Consider the following 20,383-nt stretch of genomic DNA (forward strand, 5'->3'; position numbering starts at 1 on the left):
ATTATCTACATTATTAGAAATCAATCACAAGCCATCAATAATTTTATTTAAAAAATTATTATTTATTTAAAAAAGTATATATCTATATCTTAATTTTTGAAATTTTTTTTACTTAATCATTTTATTTTATGATTGAATTAATCAAGATTTTTTATCTTTTCATAAAGTGAAATTTTTATTTTTTATGTGTGTGTGTGTGAATTTTAAAATTTTTCTTTTTTCTTATATATATATATATTAACTTATATTTTGTTCAAGTACCATTTTTTTGAAAAGTATATTATATAGTTATGAATAGATAATAAATTAGAATATATATATATATATATATTCTTCAAAGCACGAATGATGTAACATTTTATTTTTTTTTTAATTATTTTTTTTATATTTAATAAATATTAAATTTTTTATTTTTAAGATAAATTTTAAAGTTTTTATTAAGCAATGGAGTTAGTTAATTAATATAGTTAAAAACAATTTTAATTCATTAACATTTATTGCATTACAATTCAATATTCTCATACATCACTTAATACTAAAAATTTAATAAATTAAGAAGCATTTCAATTGAATATAACTATGAATTTTTTTTTTGATTATTAATATATGAGAATTTCAAAAGGATAAAATAAATAATAATTTCAGTTAACTTATAATAATTTATTATAAATATTTCATTTTTTTTTTGAGAATTTCAAAAAATCATATAGTAATTTATTTTTCATCATTTAATCAAATTATTTAAATTGAATCAACACAAATATAAATCACTATAATTTTCTAAAAACATTATCCTATTCAAATCAATTAAAAAATATAAAACTATAATATATGCGTATTGTGCAGAATGCACCTACATGACTAGTAGATTTCTAATTTAAATTTTATAATTATTTTTTAGTATTTTCTGAGATTATAAATATACTTTATCGTAAATAAGGTTGAATTATTTAAAATAAAATAAGGTTTAATTTAGATAAACTAAATTACAAGAATTATAATTAAAGTAATTATTTATACTGAGCAACCCGTGTCCACCACTCAAGAATTTTATCAATGTCATTGTTTGAACAAAATCTTTTTATTCTCTGTCTGGGTAAACAGCAGCCTATTCGATGAAGTATTTTGCGCCTTGATACTTTTGAAACAGCACATATGACTTGTTGCATCCGTCAAGCACTACCTCCAAATCTATTCCAGGCTTAATTTTCTGGTCATTTTAAGGAATTAGTGACAAAATGGGTCATAATTCAAAGAAGAAGAAGAAGGGTGGTAGAAGTAAAGGAAGGACGCAATTGAAGGATCATACTTCTAGTTCTGGTGATTATAATGAGCTACTTGCAGAAGAGATCACCGCCTTGTAAGTGGTTCTGGTTCTGAGCATTTTGAGTGATTATGTTATTTCGATGTACCTCTATGTTTTGGGTCCCATTTTGAATTAGAATAGAAGCTCTATTGTTTGAGTAGAAGAGTGGGACTTCAAGTCAGTGATTATTGTATTGAACTGGGCACAGAAGTTGGACCCTTGATTTGCTTTCTGATGAGAGACGTAACTTGTTTGTCTGATAATTTCCCTGACTGTGAGTAATTTGTAAATTGGTTTAGAATAACACTGAAAGATCTTTAAGTTTGAAATAGTGTCGGATAGTTTGATGTTATTGATATTTTTACTTACAATACTATTTTTGAGGAAACATCCCAAATTCGGAGAATCAAATTCTAACTAGACTTTGGATGGGAAGAAAAGCTTTAAATTTTTAGATTTGGTCAAATTTTGGGATTGAGACATTTTGATGTGAGTTTTGAGCTTCAAGGTCACGGTTATGATATGACCCTGGAAAATCACAACTAAGTATCTGTATTTTAAGCGTTTTATTTACTTGATTGACAGTGTTATTGCACAAGGGGATGGTTGGCCATGTCCATTGCTGAGTTTGTGGGGAATTGGGAGATAGAAACAGTAGGGCATTTGATGTGATTGAAGCCTCCATCTGCTGTAATTGGTATAATAACAAAAGTGTTTGGTGAAATAGAATGTTGCTTCCAGGCAGCAACCCAGCATGTATAAAGTTTCCATTTGCTACTTGCCAGTTGATAAATATGGAAATATTTTGTGATATATTATGTTTATACAGTAATATACGTTGTAGAGCATGGTTAACATATATTTTTATGTAGCTGGCTAGTTTTTCTGCCGGATGCTCCAGTGTTTCTTCTTAGGGTTTCCATTTCAGTATCTTTCAATTCCAGATATGGAGAGAAAACATAGTCAGACGTTATGTCTCATGCTTAACCATGGTGTGCATGATATGAATATGATAAAGAGAATATGATCGTGGAAACCTGATTTTGGGTAACCTAACTTGGGTTCTCTACTACCCACACACACTTGAACACACTCAAATTGAGGCTTCTCAGGATGTGAACTTGACCTGGGATAATTTTATCTTGTAAATTTGTTTCTTATTTGTAAATTTTTCCCTATCTGCTCGTATGACTTTATGGCTTTAGAAGCTTGTGAGCTGATATCTATCTTTGCATTATCAGTTAAATAGAGGCTTTTGTTTTCATTATGGCATTTTGTATTCTATTATATTTTCATGCTTTTTTAGATGTGCAATATTTCAAGAGGACTGTAAGATTGTTTCAGAATCACCTCCTCAAATCATTATCAAGCTCAGGTTCCTGTTATCTTGATCTTATTTCAAACTTGAAAATAAGATTTGATCTCTCCTTAACTATATTCTGTTTTGTTGAGTTTGAGCAGGCCTTACTCAAAGGATATGGGCTATGAGGATCTAGATGTTTCAGCTCTGCTTTCAGTCAGGTTGGCATATCTGCAGTTTCCCTTGTTTCCAATTTAGGCTACTGGATATCCCTTGTCATGTATCTTTTCTATTTCTTGTCCATCAGGTGCTTACCAGGATATCCTTACAAGTGCCCGAAGTTGCAGATTACTCCAGAGAAGGGCTTGACAAAAAGTGATATGGATAATCTTATTTCCCTCCTTCATGACCAAGTACATTCTAGCAGTCCTTTCTGTTGCATCCATTTTTCCACAGCTGACAGTAGTTCAGAGTTCTTTCAATAGTCCTTGAACTAAAAGTCGAAATTCAAATTCAATATGCATCTGTTCCAGTTTTGTGTGCCCAGGCACCACCTAACACTTAATTTTACTTTTATTAATAAAGATAATTATGCTTTTACTTCCAAAATCACTTGGTTTGCTTTTGTTGTAAATTTCATTTTTAGGCAAATTCCAATGCCCGTGAAGGACGGGTCATGATTTTCAATCTGGTTGAGGCTGCTCAAGAGTTCTTGTCTGAAATAGTTCCTATCAGTCCAGCACCTGAATCTGTGAGTTCTACCATATAATTGCTTTTTACTTACAATTTTATAAATGTGCTCTTTTAATTCTTTATCAAGTCATTAATTTATTTTTATAATATATTTTATGAGCTATTCATTTCAGTTTCTTTTTCTTTTGGGAGGTTTTAGTTTGTTATTGTGTCTTGATTGCTAATTGATTTGGTATCTACTTCAGTTCTGTCATTTGACTTATTACTGTTCCTTGTTATTGATCATCTACTCTTTTATTCTCTTTTCTCATTTTTATGTGATTTTGACGGATTGTTTATCTAATATATGCAATTGACTTATACTATGTATAATTTTTAGATAAAATGGATGGGGAATATTTTCACGCTTCTATAATAAGTTTGTAACCCCATTCAATCTCTTACATTATGCCATTTCTTTGTGCAATCTCTTACAGATTACCTTTTCTTTGTGTGCAAGTACTTTTTCACATGATATTTAGCTTATTTTTTTCCCTAAGTGTCCTCTGCTTTCCTCAATTTGAACTCTTTGTACCTCTGATTCCTACTCTGCGAACGCTTACCATGAAACAAACCCTTTTTTTACATATTGCCATTTCTTTGTGCAAACTCTTACTTATTGCCTTTTCTTTGTGAGTAAGTCCTATAATCTATTTTTCATGATAATGGCTTATATTTTCCCCATGTGTCCTATGCTTTCCTCAATCTGAACTCTTTGTACCTCTGTCCTACTCTGCAACTCCTTAACATGAAACAATAGCATTATGTAGTACAGAAATATGCGAAATCAAAATTGAGAATGAATCATAATAGTCAATTTTGCTTGCATAAGTTGGTAAATAAAAACATTAATATTTTTTACATAAGTTCCATAAATTTCTAATGTATCCCTAGTTTTTCCTGGCTACATAACCAAAACACTTGATCTTGCTCATGGTAAAACTTCTTAATAGAATGGCATATAGCAGCTTGCCATTAATCTTATGGCTGCATATCCTTGTCAGTTGAAATATGCTATCTTTCTTATCTACTAATAAAAAAGTATAGGTGTCGGGCTAAGGTATTTTACTGCAGTTCCTATAGCAATCATGTTTTCTCCCTGTGTTTTTGGTCAGTGGTGTTTTAATTTATTTATTTCATCTGGTAGATTTTGTGCTCAACTCTGGATAGCAGCGGCCAATTGTCTCAGGACACTGCAGTTACAAGTAACAAGAATTGCTCTTCCAGTGAACCATATGTTTATGGTTTCATAGACCTTTTCAGTGGCTCTGGGGAATCATGGCACTGGGGTCTTGCAGTGGATGACAACAGGGGAGGAAATACTTCAGTAAAATCCCATCCGTTAGATGGTTCAAAAGTTGGATATGGGGTACAGAAAAAGAAACTTGACAAAGTCACAAAGCCATTGACAGTGCAAGAAACAAAGCCAAGTCCAGTGCTTCACCCTGTTGAAGAAGATAGTGAAGATGACAGTAAGAGCATTGCGACTGACTTTAGCACATCTCTGACAGAGGAATCAGAAAAATCTCTGATGGAGGAATCAGAAGAGAATGAAATGGAAGGCAAGGAGGTGGGTAATACTTGGTACAATTTGTTTTTCCTTTGATGCATGTTTAAATTTGTAAAACTAGTTGCAGCTATGATCCTCATTATTTCCATATAAAGTTAATCCTGCTATTGTCATGGTGCTTTTTGGCTTGCTACCAATCTCGTGACAAACAATCTGTAATAACTTACAGAATGAAGAAAAGAGTGATAGGCTGGCTACTTGGAGCAAAAAGAAAGGAGAAATTAAGGAAACACTTGGCATGAAGGTTGTCAAACTCAAACAATAGTACGCATCCATATAAATTGTTGGAACTTGTTATCATCCTAATGAATTAAGATTTCATATTAAGAAACTAGCTAACAAACAAAAGATGAGCTTAATCCAATAAAAAATGATTCTAGATTCAACTTAAATTATCAATATATCCCAAAATTATACATGAACTTTGGAAATTGAAGACGTGCTTCTGTACAAAATAAATGACATCTTTTAGTTTCTTCCTTCCATAAACTCTTAAGTAGGCATTATTGCTTGATTTTTGTGCTGCAGTATGAGGAAAAACAAATATTTTGATCAAGCTCCATGTTTCACAGAAGAAGCAGTGGACCAATTATTGAATTACAAAATGCAGTGTTAATCTTTCTTTGCTAAAATTCTGTACCAAATACGATACTTATGCTTGTTTGAAGATGGCGACCTTTGTTCCTTGCTGTTTTTTTGTGTTTTGAAGTAATATTAAAGTTTTAAGATAATCAGACCAAGATTAAATGGAGACTTGCTTTATCTGAGATAGGCTAGTTAATAGTTCTATTTCCCTTTTTAGCGTGGTCCAAATGCTGTCCAGGAAAGTTTAAGACTTAAGAGCCATGCCTTTAACATTACAAGACTGCGAATGAAAAAAAATCATGAAAGAGACCGTGCTTGATAGATGACGATGGAAGTAGTTCCAATCAAAAATAAATTAGAAACTAAATAAGACTGAGAAGAAAGTACTGGTTATTTTCTCAATTGCTGGGATATATACTAAGTTCTGCATCAATTAGTCCTGACTTCTTATTGGTCATTAATGGGTCAAAATCAGAAAGACTTATGCAGTTGACAATTGTCGGTCAAACGAAAGTGCTGGGGACAATCTTAAAAATCCTAAGCTTCAAAACACGAAGCTTTTGATGTTTTGAAGCTATTGATAATGTGAGTATGAAGAGCAATGAGGCTTTTATAAATTCGATATAAATTAGTGACTTGTGTTATTTCAGTAAGTCTAAAAGAATCACATTTGTTGTGATCAAATTAAATGCATAGTAAAGGAGGCTTTATTTAATGATGAGAGCTAACTTAAAATTTTGAAGGAATGTTTGCCATCTTTGTTTGTCTGCATCATTCAGAGTCATGTTGAATTTGCAATGATCAAATTCCTCTTCCTTGCAATTTTTGTTAATGCAATGATACTGCATGCTTTGACAGGATATTTTTACTGAGGAGCATGGAGCAGAAGATGATGTAAATTTTGTAAGCAAGTCTTGGGAGTTGCTTTCTTCAGCATCCTTAGGTCATGATCAAGCTACGCAAACCATTGAAAAAGATCTGATAATGGTATTCTTCATATTTTCTCTAATTGTTTCTTACTTTTAGAACTTAGACCAATTTATGAACTAGTTACTGCTTCTTCAGGTTCATATGCTTCGCCTTGCTTGTGCTTCAAAGGGAGAATTGGCCGATGCTTTACCCCAAATAACAACAGAGCTGTCCAGATTAGGCGTATGTGGTGCTTCTTTTGGAGATAAAGAAATTAAATCTTCCATTTTTTCCCTAAAATTTCAACTTACAATGCTTTTCTAATTACAGATTTATTTGGTTCAGGTATTGTCAGATTGGGCACTAGATTTAGCTTCTAAACCGTCTTCTATCTTTAGCAAGACCTTTGATCATGTTTTCCATCAACATGTGGTTTGTCTTATGTTCTCTTTATCCATTTCTTTGGTTGCAAAAATCTCACTTATGATTCACTTCACATTGCTGTCTGTTGTATTAATTCTCTAGGTTTCCTCCAAAGTATCTCAATTCTGGAAACCTACTTCTGATATAGGGTCGCCTAATGCATCTCTCCCAAACTCTCGATATCTGAATGACTTTGAAGAGCTACAACCACTCGGTATTATGTTGCTTACCTTCTATTATGCATCCAGAAGTATTCATATGTCTATTTGCTGTTGTTAGTTCACTGTCTCTATGCATTCACATATATATGCATGTGTAATGGTATGCATTATCATACATATAGGTAGTTACTATAACGTTGCTAACTTTTGATGGAGGCTACTACTTGCCTGAAAATGTAAATAATCTTTGTGCTGAATGATTCCCTATTAAATTGAATGTTCGGGTCAAATGATAGAATCTTCAGTAACTCTTTTAATATTGCATTTGTTTTGGTGAGACTGTGGTCTAAGTTTTTTTTAACGGCTGTGTGCTTCATTTCCTTGGAATGATAAGCTCTTCTTGGTGTTTATGCTATACTTAGTGTTACCTTCCCAAATTGTAACAGGTCATGGTGGTTTTGGTCATGTTGTATTGTGCAAAAATAAGCTGGATGGAAGACAGTATGCGGTAAAGAAAATTCGCCTCAAGGACAAAAGCTTGCCGGTTAATGACCGAATTTTGAGGTAAACCTATTCTATAGTATGGGAAATGCAGTGGAAGTTGTAACCTCAAATAATGCTACCTAAGCTTGAATCACCACTTGGTTTTATATGCTGATCTTGTATGATTTGAATTTGCAGTGCATTTTTTCTTTTTCTCTTTTCTGTTTGATGTTATGTAAGATTTATTTATGTGTTAACCATGGCGAGGTGCTTAGAGAAGTAGCTACACTTTCACGTTTGCAGCATCAGCATGTTGTGCGCTACTATCAGGTATGAGTTTTCTCTTCTGGATACACTGTTGATTGTTAGCTAGCCAAGAATCATAAATGTTTTTCCCTTTGTAAGAGCAGTATGTTAAGTTATCGGTACATATAGAATATGAAGGAGATGCATGGATGCTTATAGAATGATAACAATGCGTCATTCTGCAAAATGTTGTCTTTGATTTATAAGTAATATCAAACTTGGTGTGCTTCTAGCATTTTCTTTATTAAAAAGAGGCAATTTTCAACTGAAATTCCTTAGTTTTTTTTCCTGCTTGGACATAGAAACAAAAGCTGTGTGTTCTTTCTTAGGATAATGAAAGCTCTCTGTTGATCTTGGATTGGTAATAGAATATTTTTGGGGCCACTTTGATGGTTGTGATATTCGTAAAAATTTCCAGGCATGGTTTGAAACAGGCATTGCTGGTTCTTTTGGAGATGCCACTTGGGGTTCTAGTACTGCCGCGAGCTCCACGTTCAGCCATCGAGGTGCAAGTTCAGCTGATGTTGGGCAAGACAATAAGCTTGAATCAACATATCTTTATATTCAAATGGAGTATTGTCCAAGGTAAAAAATATTTACTTCCCTTTTATCCTTTTATCCCAAATTAAAAGTTCTTTGCTAAATCATCTCTTTTCCTTTTGTAGTAGATGATTTTCTATGGAGAAGATAGAAACTTGACCTGTGACAAGTACAACCTTTGTTCTTTTTAAACTTAATTATTTGGAAAATTGATACAAATTTCCTACTTAATGGCATGATATTTTTTAATTTATCAATTAAAAGAAAATTGGAGATAGGTCTCTTATTTGTTTTAGCAAGAATAGCAGAAAGGACATGTCCTGTTTTTGTTTCTTTTCTTGTCTATGTAACATTACTTTCTTCCAGTCTTGACATTTCCTACTTAAGCATTTTGAACTGTTAAAAAAAATTAATTGTTCTCTCTCTCTCTCATTTTAAAAAATATTTCTTTATTTCCAGAATTGCTAGGGAATTCTACTGTCTTATTACTCCTTCATTTCAAGTCTTCAAATCAGCATTGATTTTTTGCATTTTCGTTTTCAATTTGTTATTGAAGATGTCTTGCTAACCTCACTTTATTTTTTTTCCTTTTTCATTGCTCCAAGGACTCTTCGCCAAGATTTTGAATCATATAATCACTTTGACAAAGAGCGAGCATGGCATCTGTTTCGACAAATTGTTGAAGGCTTGGCACACATACATGGACATGGAATCATCCATCGGGACTTAACACCTAACAATATCTTTTTTGATGCGCGCAGTGATATTAAAATTGGTGATTTTGGGCTTGGTAAGATCATATTATTTTAATTTAGAATAAAGTTCTCCCCTCTTACATGTGTATATGAAAGATGTGTTCTTTATTTAGCTTTATCAGTTGCAAATGCGAGTCTTTTTCTTGATCAATATGATGTCTCACAGAATGATAATGAGATAAATAAAAGAAAATTGGATTAAACTAATCTCATTGGTACATACAATACATATGCTGTAAAATGAATTTGTTAACCCGGATTTCAAAAAAGATTGAAATGCCCTAATCAGATGGATTGCTTGCTATACAAGATTGAATGAAATGTCGTTGTGATTTTGAAATTATAGTACTTTTTCTCTGCAATGTAGATTTTATCTGATATGTTCTCTGTTAATGAATGTTACACAACATCCAAAAAAAGGAAGCAAAGAAGATGACAAGGAGGGAGAGAGAGAGAGGGTGCAGGGTTGGTAACTGAGAGTCTGACTCTGTTTTTTTTCTTCTTCTCTCTCACTTTTTTTTTAACTCCCTTCTCTAACCTTGAAGTGGTTTTCTTTTCTTTTAGATTCTAATGACTGTTGGACTTTCTTTAATGTTTTATTTCATTTGTTTTTACTAGCTCATTTGTTAAAAGGGGCTGTGATCCAAGCATGGGTCTACTAAATAATTTAAAAATAAACTTCTTAAATTGTTGTTTAAAAATCATATTGCAATACTAAAAAAATAGCTATCTCAAGATAATCCCTTAGAATGTAAAAAATGACTGTAATTCTTCACAATAAATGGTTATTTCTGGTATTGAAAATATTGATATATTCTGTAGTTAGTTAAATTGTTGTTCAGCTATGAATTTGAGTCACTTTTCTTACTTAACAAAAAAAAAAAAAAAAAATTTAGAGGTGTTGCTAACATGATATTCTTATACTGTTTGGCTGATATGGTATGATTTTTGTGATGTTGTAAGGCAAAAAACCAACATTTTAGAGACAGCTTATACAAACAATAGATATAAACACCAAAGCAAAGCGAAAAGGAAAAACAACACAATAATGTGGTTCAGTCTCTCAATAGACCTATGTCCATGACCCCCTTTTGGGATAATTCATTATTATCTCAATTAAATTAGTTAAAATTTTTGGATAGATAAAATTATAAATCCTCTCACAAATGTAATCTTTTTGGATGGAATAAAAACGCTGTCATTCAAATAGCTCAAATAACCTAATTTACACCCTCTCTTTAGTAAATCAATGGTAACGGGTTCTTCCTTGTCTAGTTAATTGTTGGCAACTTTGTATTACAAGACCAGATGAGGAAATGTTACTGCATTTCATGCATATTGCTGGATTGAATCTATATTATGGAAGCCCATCAATTATGACTTGAAACTCTGATAATTTATTTTTCTTGTTTCAGCCAAGTTCTTGAAGTTGGAGCAGCTGGATCATGATACAACCTTACCTACAGATACAAATTGTGTTTCAATTGATGGAACTGGTCAAGTTGGAACCTACTTTTATACTGCACCCGAAATTGAGCAAGGTTGGCCAAAGATTGATGAAAAGGTGATTTTTTAGATAATACTTTCTTTTCTTCAGTAAATATGCCTTGGGCTTAGCGTTGGGCTCCAGCCCTGCAGTCATATTATCCGATTCACCTTTTCTGAGAATACATGTCACCATTGTTTTCAGGCTGACATGTACAGCTTAGGGATTGTGTTTTTCGAGCTTTGGCACCCTTTTGGGACAGCCATGGAGAGACATATTATTCTGTCTGATTTGAAACAGAAAGGACAGCTTCCTCCCTCATGGGTTACTCAATTTCCAGAGCAAGCATCCTTGTTGCAACGCTTGATGTCTCCAAGTCCATCTGATCGTCCATCTGCTACAGATCTTCTAAAGCATGCATTTCCTCCAAGAATGGAGTCTGAGTTGTTAGACAGTGAGTAATTAAGATCTATTTGTTGTATTTAGTATTCTTATACTTAATTTGTATGTGCTCCTTCAAGTTAGATTACCTGCACAGTATTTTCAGTTTTGCTTTAACTAGGCTACTGAGTCTCATCAAATGGATGAATGGAAAGGGTTTCTTTCCCTTCCCTTCTTTTGTTTCTTTCTGTCACCTGAGTATTTCTTTCTTGTCTTTTCTTCATGTTAAGAATCCCATACTGATTAAATATCACATCCACAAAAGACATATAAGAGTGGCAAGCTAGCTAGCTAGCTAATTGGTTAGCATTAACCTTTTAGCATTGCTTGGCCCATACCCAAATAAGCCCCCATCGCACATTTTCACCTCATGGATTCTAACCTCTTCCCTTTCAATTTCTAATACTTTCATTCTTCTACCTTCTATTTTTTCTCCAACAACCCATCTTGCTCATTGGTTTTGAGCAACTATTTTAAATGAGCGCAACTATTTTAAATGAGCAGAAAGCAACTGAGTTTTTCTCCTCTCTCAATTTAACCACAACACCATTGTTCAAGTCACTTCACTTCCTCTATTTCTTTTTCTCCCCTCCTGTTTGTCTTTCCTCTTGATATATTCTTATTTGAACAACAAAGTTTGCATATTGACATAGGTAGAAAGCAAATTCTTCAACGAGTCTTGAACCAATGACACATTACACCCGAGTTGACTACAATGCTGAATTGAATATCGTTGTATAAGTAGTAGGGGAATTGATTATAATGTTTTTTTTTTTTTTCCAAAATTCCTATGTGAATCCAAAGACCAACGACCATGGTTATTGTTGATATATTCTGTTTTACTGTGTTTTGGCTTATAGTATTGATAGATCTAGACATTTAGAGGACCCAGTTTTAGATCTATACAAACAAATCTTACCGTTGGCTAATCATTTTAGTTTCTAATAAGGTTTTTGGAAAAACAGCTTTTGTTAGTGATCTTTTTGACTTTGTATGAGAAATTATGAATACTGAGATGGACATGTACCTCATGTTACTTTATCTTACTTGCAACTAAATTAGTTTCATATTGTTACACATGCAGCTAATGATTTCCATGCTGTCAATTTCCTATATTTTGATATTTTTGCCTAAGGGTTTCTTGTCTCCTATTTGCAGACATTCTAAGAACAATGCAAACTTCCGAAGATAGAAGTGTGTATGATAAAGTTGTGAATTCTATCTTTGATGAAGAGACGTTAAGCTTGAAAAGCCAGCACCAGAATGCTAGCCAATTGAGGATAGGTGCAGATGATACTTCTTCCATTCAATATGCAGATTTAGACACTGAGCTCCGTGATTATGTTATTGAGGCCACAAGGGAATTGTTCAAACAACATTGTGCAAAGCATTTGGAAATAATACCCATGCGCTTATTGGATGATTGTCCACAGTTTTCTAGGTTGGTCTGTTAACAAAATTTCTTTTGTTAAATTTATTGGCTTGTGCCAAGCTGTCTAAGAAGTTTTGTTTTGCATGAGAAGAAACACGGTCAAACTTTTGACTCATGGAGGAGATTTGCTTGAACTTTGTCATGAGTTGCGGCTGCCTTTTATTAGCTGGGTTATTGCAAACCAGGTATTGGATATAGAACCATCTTTCTATTGTTATCAACTAATCTCTTCACTCTCCTATAAGTGAGATCACTATGGACCTACATGATTTTCATGCTTAAGATGGTTGGAAAGGTTCCATTTCATGGAAAGATTTAATTTCAATTCTCTTTAAGAGTGATCTTCTCATAATTGTCAATGATGATATGATGGATCTTATTAGCGGTAACCTTGGATAAGGACTCCAAAACATGCATACAATGGACACCAATGTCTCTAAAAAAATCTTTGACACAATTTTAATATGAAGTTATTTTCAATGGCTTTTCATGTGCAGCATGTAAAATTTTATTTGCAAGATCAAGTCCTTGACTTTTAAATGGTTTGGCATCTTAACCTGCCTGCTTCTTTATCATCACTATTTTTGTTCTCTATATTTTTTTCTTGATCAGCAAAATTAATAATTTTATTAGAAATCAAGGAAAAACTTATCAAACTCCAGCACTAATCCCAAGTCAATAGACTCTCCCAATACACCCAGCATAGCTAGAGAATGATAAGTGAAAAAACGTGATAACAGAGCCATTCTTATTTTTTATTCCTTGTTCTCTATATTAATTGCAGTCTTCATAAAGTTGATCCGAGTAACAGAGCCATTCTTATTTTTTATTCCTTGTAGAAATCTTCATTCAAACGGTACGAAATATCATCTGTTTATAGGAGATCGATCGGTCGTTCACCACCAAATCAGTATCTACAGGTAAAGATTACATAAACTGATCTAGTGATCCATTCATCTAATTCTTAATTGGAAAATATAGCATTCATAACAAAATTATTTTGGTTAACGGAAATCTTGATTTTGATGATCGATGCCTTTATCTTTGCAATAGGGTGACTTTGACATTATCGGAGGTGCATCAGCACTGATGGAAGCGGAGGTTATCAAGGTCTTGTTGTGATCTCTCCATTACATCTCTTTATTTTCTATGAACTAAGACGTTTTAGTAAATATTCAACTTGTTTTTAGGGATGTGACAACAAAATTTTATTAATATAGCAGCCAGGAGAGCATATGTAGATCTTGAAGGAAACATTTATAGCCTAAACTTGTAAACTAAAATTCCATTACAAGAAATTTACTTAAGAAAATAGTTTGGAGCATAAAAAATAGTCTGCAAAGTTAATCGTGATAGCAATGCGAAATTGTGAATGATAGATGAAACAAAAGAGACATTGAAGACACTCAAAAACTTGCTTTTATAGTTTTCACTTAGCAAATGTGGTTGGACTTCTTCTGGGATGCACAAATGTGTCAAACATAAGAGATTTCAAGACCAAAATTCAAAATTAGACTACAAAAGTGATTAGATTTTTACTACGAGAGAGAAAGACAGAGAGAGGGAGGGGGAGAGATTGTGTTTTGCTTTTCTCATTGTTGGCAACATGTTCTGTGGTTTTCCTGCTCTACATTTATATACTTTTCAATTCTTGTAAATTTCCTGATGATGATGCTCTAAAATATAACCAGATTTCTGGAATATATTTTCTCATGATTATAAAATATCTGGAGTACATAAGGTGCTTAATGTGTTTAGTATGTCATCCATTGAAGTGAGCTGAGAGAGAAACCCTTCCTTTGTTCAATCAGTTGACTTTGCTGTGCAAAGAGCAATGGGAAGTTGGGTAATACCATATTTTTTAAGAAAGTGAAAGTGTGATAGCAAGCTACCACGAGGCTTGAGTGTATGTCTGGTTAATCCTTCTATAACTATCGTCTGCCTTTAGTGAAACTGTTGGAATGCATTATTACGGAAGTAATATTTTTATGCATCATTTTTCAGGTTATGATGGACATAGTAACTCGCTTCTTTGTCTCGGACTATTGTGATATTCATCTAAATCATGGGGACCTATTGGATGCTATTTGGTCGTGGGTAGGAATCAAGCCAGAGCATAGGCGGAAAGTAGCAGAGGTATGCTGTTAGAATATTTATGAGATGCATTATTAGCATATAAAGTATGAACTCACATATGTTCTTTTTCTCAATGAAGCTTCTTTCTTTGATGGGTTCCTTGCGTCCTCAATCCTCTGAGCGGAAGTTGAAATGGGGAGTAATAAGGCGTCAGCTTTTGCAGGTTTTAGCAATATTGTACAACAACTTACAACTTTACAGTTGTCTGTAACAGTTATTAAATTTGGCATGAAAATTCATCTTTATGGTCTTTGTGGGTGTTTCATGAAAATTGAATTACCACTTATTATTATTTTTTTCTATCTGTTCTCCACACAATAAAGTTAATCCAGAATAGTCTTGTTCATTTAAGACAAGTTTCATTTCATATGTCATTATGCTCCATTATGTGGTTCCTAGGTTCATTTCAGGCCCAGGCTCAATACCCATACACTTGTGCTTTATACCATCTTGTGCATTGATATGAACTTTGGGAGAACCTTACCCCAAAAGCTAGCTCATGAAATTGGGGAGCTCAAAGCCTATATAAATCACACATTGAAATCCCATATTTTCAATTTGGGATTTAAGTCCCATACCTTATCTTGCAACTAGGATCATAACATGCATACTTTCATTTGTCGGCTAGTGTGCCATTTTTTTCTCTTGCTAGTTTCTAATATTTTCATGGACTTTTTATTATGCTACAATTTTTTTTTGTTGTTTGTCTTGTATGGATGTGCATGATCTACTTTTTTTTGCCCTTTAGTATGCAGAGCATTATGTACCTAGTACTATCCTGTAATTTATAGACGTAGGCTACTCTCGTTCTGTGATTAGTGAAGTTTGATTATGATCCAATTCACTGTATTTTATTGTTTCAAATCTTGCTTTGCTTGTGACATATACATTACAGTCATGCATATAGCTTTCATATCCTGTTTCTTGCCTTAAAAGGTTGATTTTGCATAAAGTTGTTTCATGGATGAAATAGCTATTGTTTATAACTTTATATTCCATATTATGGCATTCATATGGATTTATCTGTTTTCTCAAATTTTCTTTTTCAGGAACTAAATTTAGCTGAAGCTGTTGTGAATAAGTTGCAGACTGTTGGTTTGAGGTTCTGTGGAGCTGCAGACCAGGCCCTTCCTCGATTAAGGGGAGCCCTTCCAGCTGGTACAGATTTCATTGCTTATCCTTTTAATGAGTGTATTTTTTTCCCCTTATACTTTGTTTTGGCATGATTGCAGATAAACCTACCCGCAAGGCCCTTGATGAATTGTCAGACCTCTTTATCTATTTGAAAGTTTGGAAGATAGAAAACCATGTTTATATAAATCCGCTAATGCCATCGACTGAGAACTATCATAGAGATTTATTTTTTCAGGTAATCGCAATATATTATATCTATGTGCCACAAATTATTTCCAACCCAAATGTTTATCTATATTAGTAAAATTTCTTTTCTAAATTGTAAATGCTGGATAGCGTACCTTAATTTCTTCTCATGTACCATTTATTCTATACCTGATAAATATATTCATAAAGTATTCTTGCTGATTTTTCTTTAACCACTCTGTTATTGTCTTGCCAGATATATTTAATGAAGGATAACAGTCCCGGATCACTCGGTGAAGGCGTATTGCTTGCTTTAGGTGGTCGCTATGACTATTTACTTCGTCAAATGTGGGACCGTGAATACGTATGTCATTCCCTGATTTCCTCACCTGCTTTCTCTAATTACTGTAGTTCACTAATATATTTTCCTAGAATTGTCTTCTAGCCTCATGCAATTTGTTTCTGTCCAATGAACTTATCAAGAATCATCTGACACATATAAACTGTAAAGTGCCTGTGAAGAACATTTGGATCCATGATATCAAGATTAGCACCTTATATTGTATATTTTGCAGGGAAAATCATGATCAAGTCCTTCTCCTGCTAAATAAACATTATCATTGACTTCCTTTTTTATTTGCCACTGATTTTGAAATTTAAATCATATGCATCCGAAGATTTAAAACATCGTGATTACATTCTGCAATAAATATTGGTGCCAGTACTCATCTTGTGCCATGAATCCATGACTTTGGTTGAATGCTGCCTTCCAGTTAGAAATGAAATTGCATTGGACCTAAAACTTTGAACCAGAGTATTTGGTCCTGTATCAAATGCACGGTATTGTGATGCTTATATTTTTCCTTCCAAAAATGGTTTGCCAACACGTATTTGTTTCTCATAATCTCTAATAAAAGAAATGATTTACTAGCAAGGTCTTTTAGCATGTAGCACATAGTTAAAATTTTAAGGGGTTCTTGGAGGTAGAATATGCATTTAGACAAGGCAGTAAGAAAAGAGCTGATGAACAACCTTACCCCCCCTCAAAAAAAAAAAAAAAAAAAAAAAAAAACAAACAAACAGCAAACCATCACTGGCTGGTCCAGCAGGTAAATAAAATGTGTCATGTGTTTGCTAGGAAGATGAAGCTCTGGTGAGGTTAGAGCATCCTGATTAACGTATGCATGCATACGTATGTACTTACATATATATATATATATATATATATATATACTCTGAAGACTTGGTTCTTATGTAAAATTCTATGAACAGAATCATCTCACCTCCTCTGATTCACAGTCAGTGCTTCCATAGCTGCTTTACCTGTCTTCCGAAAAATGGATTAATAAAATATTAAACAAGATAACCACACTTTGGTGCAAGCTGTGATTATTTGAATTTTGTTAACAGCAAACAACCCGAGTCTTGGATTGTACTTCAATAAGAAAGGAGAAAAAATCTTAAATATGGACAGCTTTAGTGATTAGGTGATTAGGTAGAAGGTGCATGACATTCCAGCTGCCAATAGCAGTTTATGCAAGATTCAATTATGGCCATTTGCTACTCATTATATTACCAACTTTTGCAATCAGAAAAATTAAAATAATAAAAAAAGAAAGATAAGTTGAAATCCCATTCTTCTGCTGTTCTGCATATATATTATTGACTAGAGTGTTAATATTTGCTTTTGTTAATAATTCTGTACCCTTTTCTCCAGAAAACAAGTCCTCCTGGTGCTGTTGGTGCCAGCCTTGCATTGGAGACAATAATTCAGCATTCTCCTGTAGATTACAAACCATTTAGGTGCAGTTTCCTATGCTATTACTCCTTTTCCTTTGATCTTCTTTTCCAATCTTCAACTACGCACTTAGGAGCAGATGCCCATCTTTTGCTGGTTGTTACAGAAATGAAGCTTGCACCAATATACTTGTTTGTTCAAGAGGAGGAGGCGGTTTATTGGTTGAGAGAATGGAACTAGTTGCTGAGCTATGGGAAGCAAATATCAAGGTTTGAAATTGTATTTTGTGTTGTGCATGTTCAAAACTGCCATAATTGCCCTTTGCTAACCGATTATTTGATGACTGCCAGGCTCAGTTTGTCCCTGTACCTGATCCAAGCCTTACAGAGCAGTATGAATATGCAAGTGAGCATGATATAAGATGCCTCGTCATCATAACAGATGCAGGTCTGTCACAAACAGAAACCGTCAAGGTATTTCTTGTCACAACTTACTTCTGAAAAATATTAATATGTTTAAAATAACTAAGCTGTCCAAACATTTAGTAACCAGACCTCATCAACCCAACTTGGCTTGGCATGATTCCTAAACTGCATCCTTGACCTATATCCCTTGAGGAGCCCACTAATACCCTCCTACACATTCTAACATTGTGAAAAGTCTTGTGGCATTTTGCAAAAAAACCAAGCGAACTTTTTAAAAGAGTATATGCCATGCATATTCTGATAGCAAATCTAATTTGGTAATTAATTATTGGTGAGTTTGAAATAGAAATCTAGTACTGTCTTCCTATGATATTGAGATTTGAGTTAACAATCTCTATGGTGAAAGGCAGAAAGGAAATGTTTTTTATGTATGCATGTAAGTATTGAAAATTTGAGAAATAATAATCTCACAAATCCAAACAACTATTTGCATCTGTTTATTTGGAACGAGCTTCCGCTGCTCTGATATGAAACTCATTATGTTACCCTCTTTCTCACCGGGCAGTGTAATTGAATGAAAACTCTTACCAAAGGCTTAATAGAGTCTTAAAAGTATTTTTGTGGTAGGGAAAGGTTTGTATGCATTTTCTAACTACAACCTTTTTCCTCTTTACATTAATTCTTTCTTTTATCAGACTCTTCACACGAATTTGTCCTGTGAAAATATGCTAATAATGCATTTCAACTTTTTTTTTTTTTCACCTCAAGGTACGTCATCTTGAACTTAAGAAAGTGAAAGAAGTTGAGAGAGAAAAGCTTGTTAGTTTTCTATCGAATGCAATGGCAACACAATTCAGAAATCCCTCAGTTTGGATTTAGGCATGCTTTCTTTCATTTGAGAAATGAACTGAGTCAAGTTTTTGTCTGCTTCTTTTGGATCTGTTAAAGATTCGAGTTGCTGAAGCTGCTCTTCCAGTCCCAGTAAGGGAATATAGAGTTAATCAAATAGAGAACTACAACAAATTATCAGTCAGTAGACAGAAACTAGATACACAAGAAGTTTTGCAGCTTTAGATTTTTGTTTTCTGGTGGCTTTTTAAGTGACATTTATACAGTTTTTCTCCATACCTTTGATGATGTAATTGTAAATATTAAATATGCAAGATTTCAATATAGTTTGTTCAAACGAAGAAGAGGAAGGGTAAGAAACTAGCCTTTTGTGCAATGAATGGAGAAAGGAGAATTTTAATCTCCAGTTCTGCAAATGATTTAGCATTTTACCTATTTTTAGAATATTTGAGCACGATAAGCATTAAATGCAATTTTTTATTGTTATTTTTATTTTTATTTTTTGCATATATGCATCTAGGGCTAAGCAAACGAACTGAGGCCATAAAATATAAACTGAACTTTTTTTAAAACAGATTGAACCGAATTAAAATTGGCATCTAAACTGAACTGACTTGAGTCGGTTCAGTATATTTTGGTTGGTTTTCATCAATTTCAGTTGGGTTTAACTCCAACTGACAAATTTCTGTGCAAGTGACTCGAACCGAACAACAATTCAGTTCAAATTGAATGAATCAAACCTCTTTTGAACACCTTACCGAACATAACTGAAATGGGTTGGTTCGGTATATTTTGGTTGGTTTTTGTCTATTTCAGTTTGGTTTAACTCCAACTGACAAATTTCTGTGCAACTGACTCGAATTGAACAACAATTCGGTTCAAATCGAATGAATCAAACCTCTTCTGAACACTTGAACTGAACATAACTGAAATGGGTTGGTTCTGGGTAGTTTTGCACGCCCTATATGTTTCCAAACTTGGCCATGGATGGTATTCAAGTAACTTTCAGCTAACTCCATAATTAGAACCCTAATTTTACAAGCAAAATTCATTTTGAAATTTAATCCACTTTCGCTGATTAAACTGCTTATTACTAAATGCAAATTTTCATTTTTCATGATGTTATCAAAATATTTGTTTGGGAAATACACTTTTTCATCATTTGGATGGTCTAAATAGGAGGGTGGTTGTGCAACATCTGACATATATGTATAAGTTTAGCCAATTGATGTGAGCCCCATATGATACAAGTCACCGTTTTATGAGAAGGCAAACACATAATTTTGTTACCAACATTGATGTCCAATGTTTAAATCATCAATCAAAATCATTTCATATTTACTGTTTCACTTTGTATTGGTGGATTTGAAATTTGAAATCCCACTTCAGAACTTATGGAGCATAGTTCCAAAGGTGAAATGAAGTTAGAAGTATTGCTTGACATGTCATTTTTTCAATTCAAATCATAATAATTTCTCTATCAAAT

At 33.4% G+C, this 20,383-nt stretch overlaps 1 protein-coding gene across 3 annotated transcripts; it reads left to right on the forward strand.

The window, feature by feature from the left end:
* Window positions 1–1,041: 1,041 nt before the first annotated feature.
* Window positions 1,042–19,313, forward strand: GCN2 (protein kinase family protein). 3 transcript variants are annotated; one of them, XM_012209765.4, is made up of 30 exons: window positions 1,042–1,360; window positions 2,613–2,681; window positions 2,768–2,827; window positions 2,914–3,019; window positions 3,253–3,357; window positions 4,486–4,908; window positions 5,078–5,152; window positions 6,352–6,480; window positions 6,559–6,645; window positions 6,748–6,834; window positions 6,928–7,039; window positions 7,433–7,550; window positions 7,745–7,799; window positions 8,194–8,360; window positions 8,921–9,105; window positions 10,486–10,634; window positions 10,761–11,010; window positions 12,156–12,438; window positions 12,521–12,614; window positions 13,269–13,349; window positions 13,483–13,539; window positions 14,434–14,565; window positions 14,645–14,728; window positions 15,615–15,723; window positions 15,798–15,934; window positions 16,142–16,249; window positions 17,603–17,688; window positions 17,790–17,892; window positions 17,974–18,096; window positions 18,817–19,313. In XM_012209765.4, the coding sequence occupies exons 1-30, from the start codon at window positions 1,239–1,241 to the stop codon at window positions 18,925–18,927; spliced, it is 3,807 nt and encodes a 1,268-aa protein (XP_012065155.1). In that variant the 5' UTR covers window positions 1,042–1,238; the 3' UTR covers window positions 18,928–19,313. The 3 variants fall into 3 exon arrangements, 2 of the variants coding, with proteins under 2 accessions (XP_012065155.1, XP_012065156.1); XM_012209766.4 differs by lacking the exon at window positions 5,078–5,152; XR_002283663.2 differs by lacking the exons at window positions 16,142–16,249; window positions 17,603–17,688; window positions 17,790–17,892; window positions 17,974–18,096; window positions 18,817–19,313 and having other exon boundaries at window positions 14,645–14,742; window positions 15,798–15,837.
* The last annotated feature ends 1,070 nt before the right edge of the window (window positions 19,314–20,383 follow it).

The sequence above is a fragment of the Jatropha curcas genome, chromosome 1 (assembly GCF_041381405.1).
Source record: "Jatropha curcas cultivar XTBG-Jc1 chromosome 1, XTBG_Jcur_1.0, whole genome shotgun sequence".
Classification (NCBI taxonomy): domain Eukaryota; kingdom Viridiplantae; phylum Streptophyta; class Magnoliopsida; order Malpighiales; family Euphorbiaceae; genus Jatropha; species Jatropha curcas.

What these genes read in the sequence shown, in the direction of transcription:
- GCN2 (XM_012209765.4), top strand. Translation starts at nt 1,239, where the DNA reads ATGGGTCATAATTCAAAGAAGAAGAAGAAGGGTGGTAGAAGTAAAGGA. An exon ending in TCAGTCCAGCACCTGAATCT is followed by an intron (nt 3,358 to 4,485) that starts GTGAGTTCTACC and finishes TTCATCTGGTAG; the next exon opens with ATTTTGTGCTCAACTCTGGA. An exon ending in TTGAAAAAGATCTGATAATG is followed by an intron (nt 6,481 to 6,558) that starts GTATTCTTCATA and finishes CTGCTTCTTCAG; the next exon opens with GTTCATATGCTTCGCCTTGC.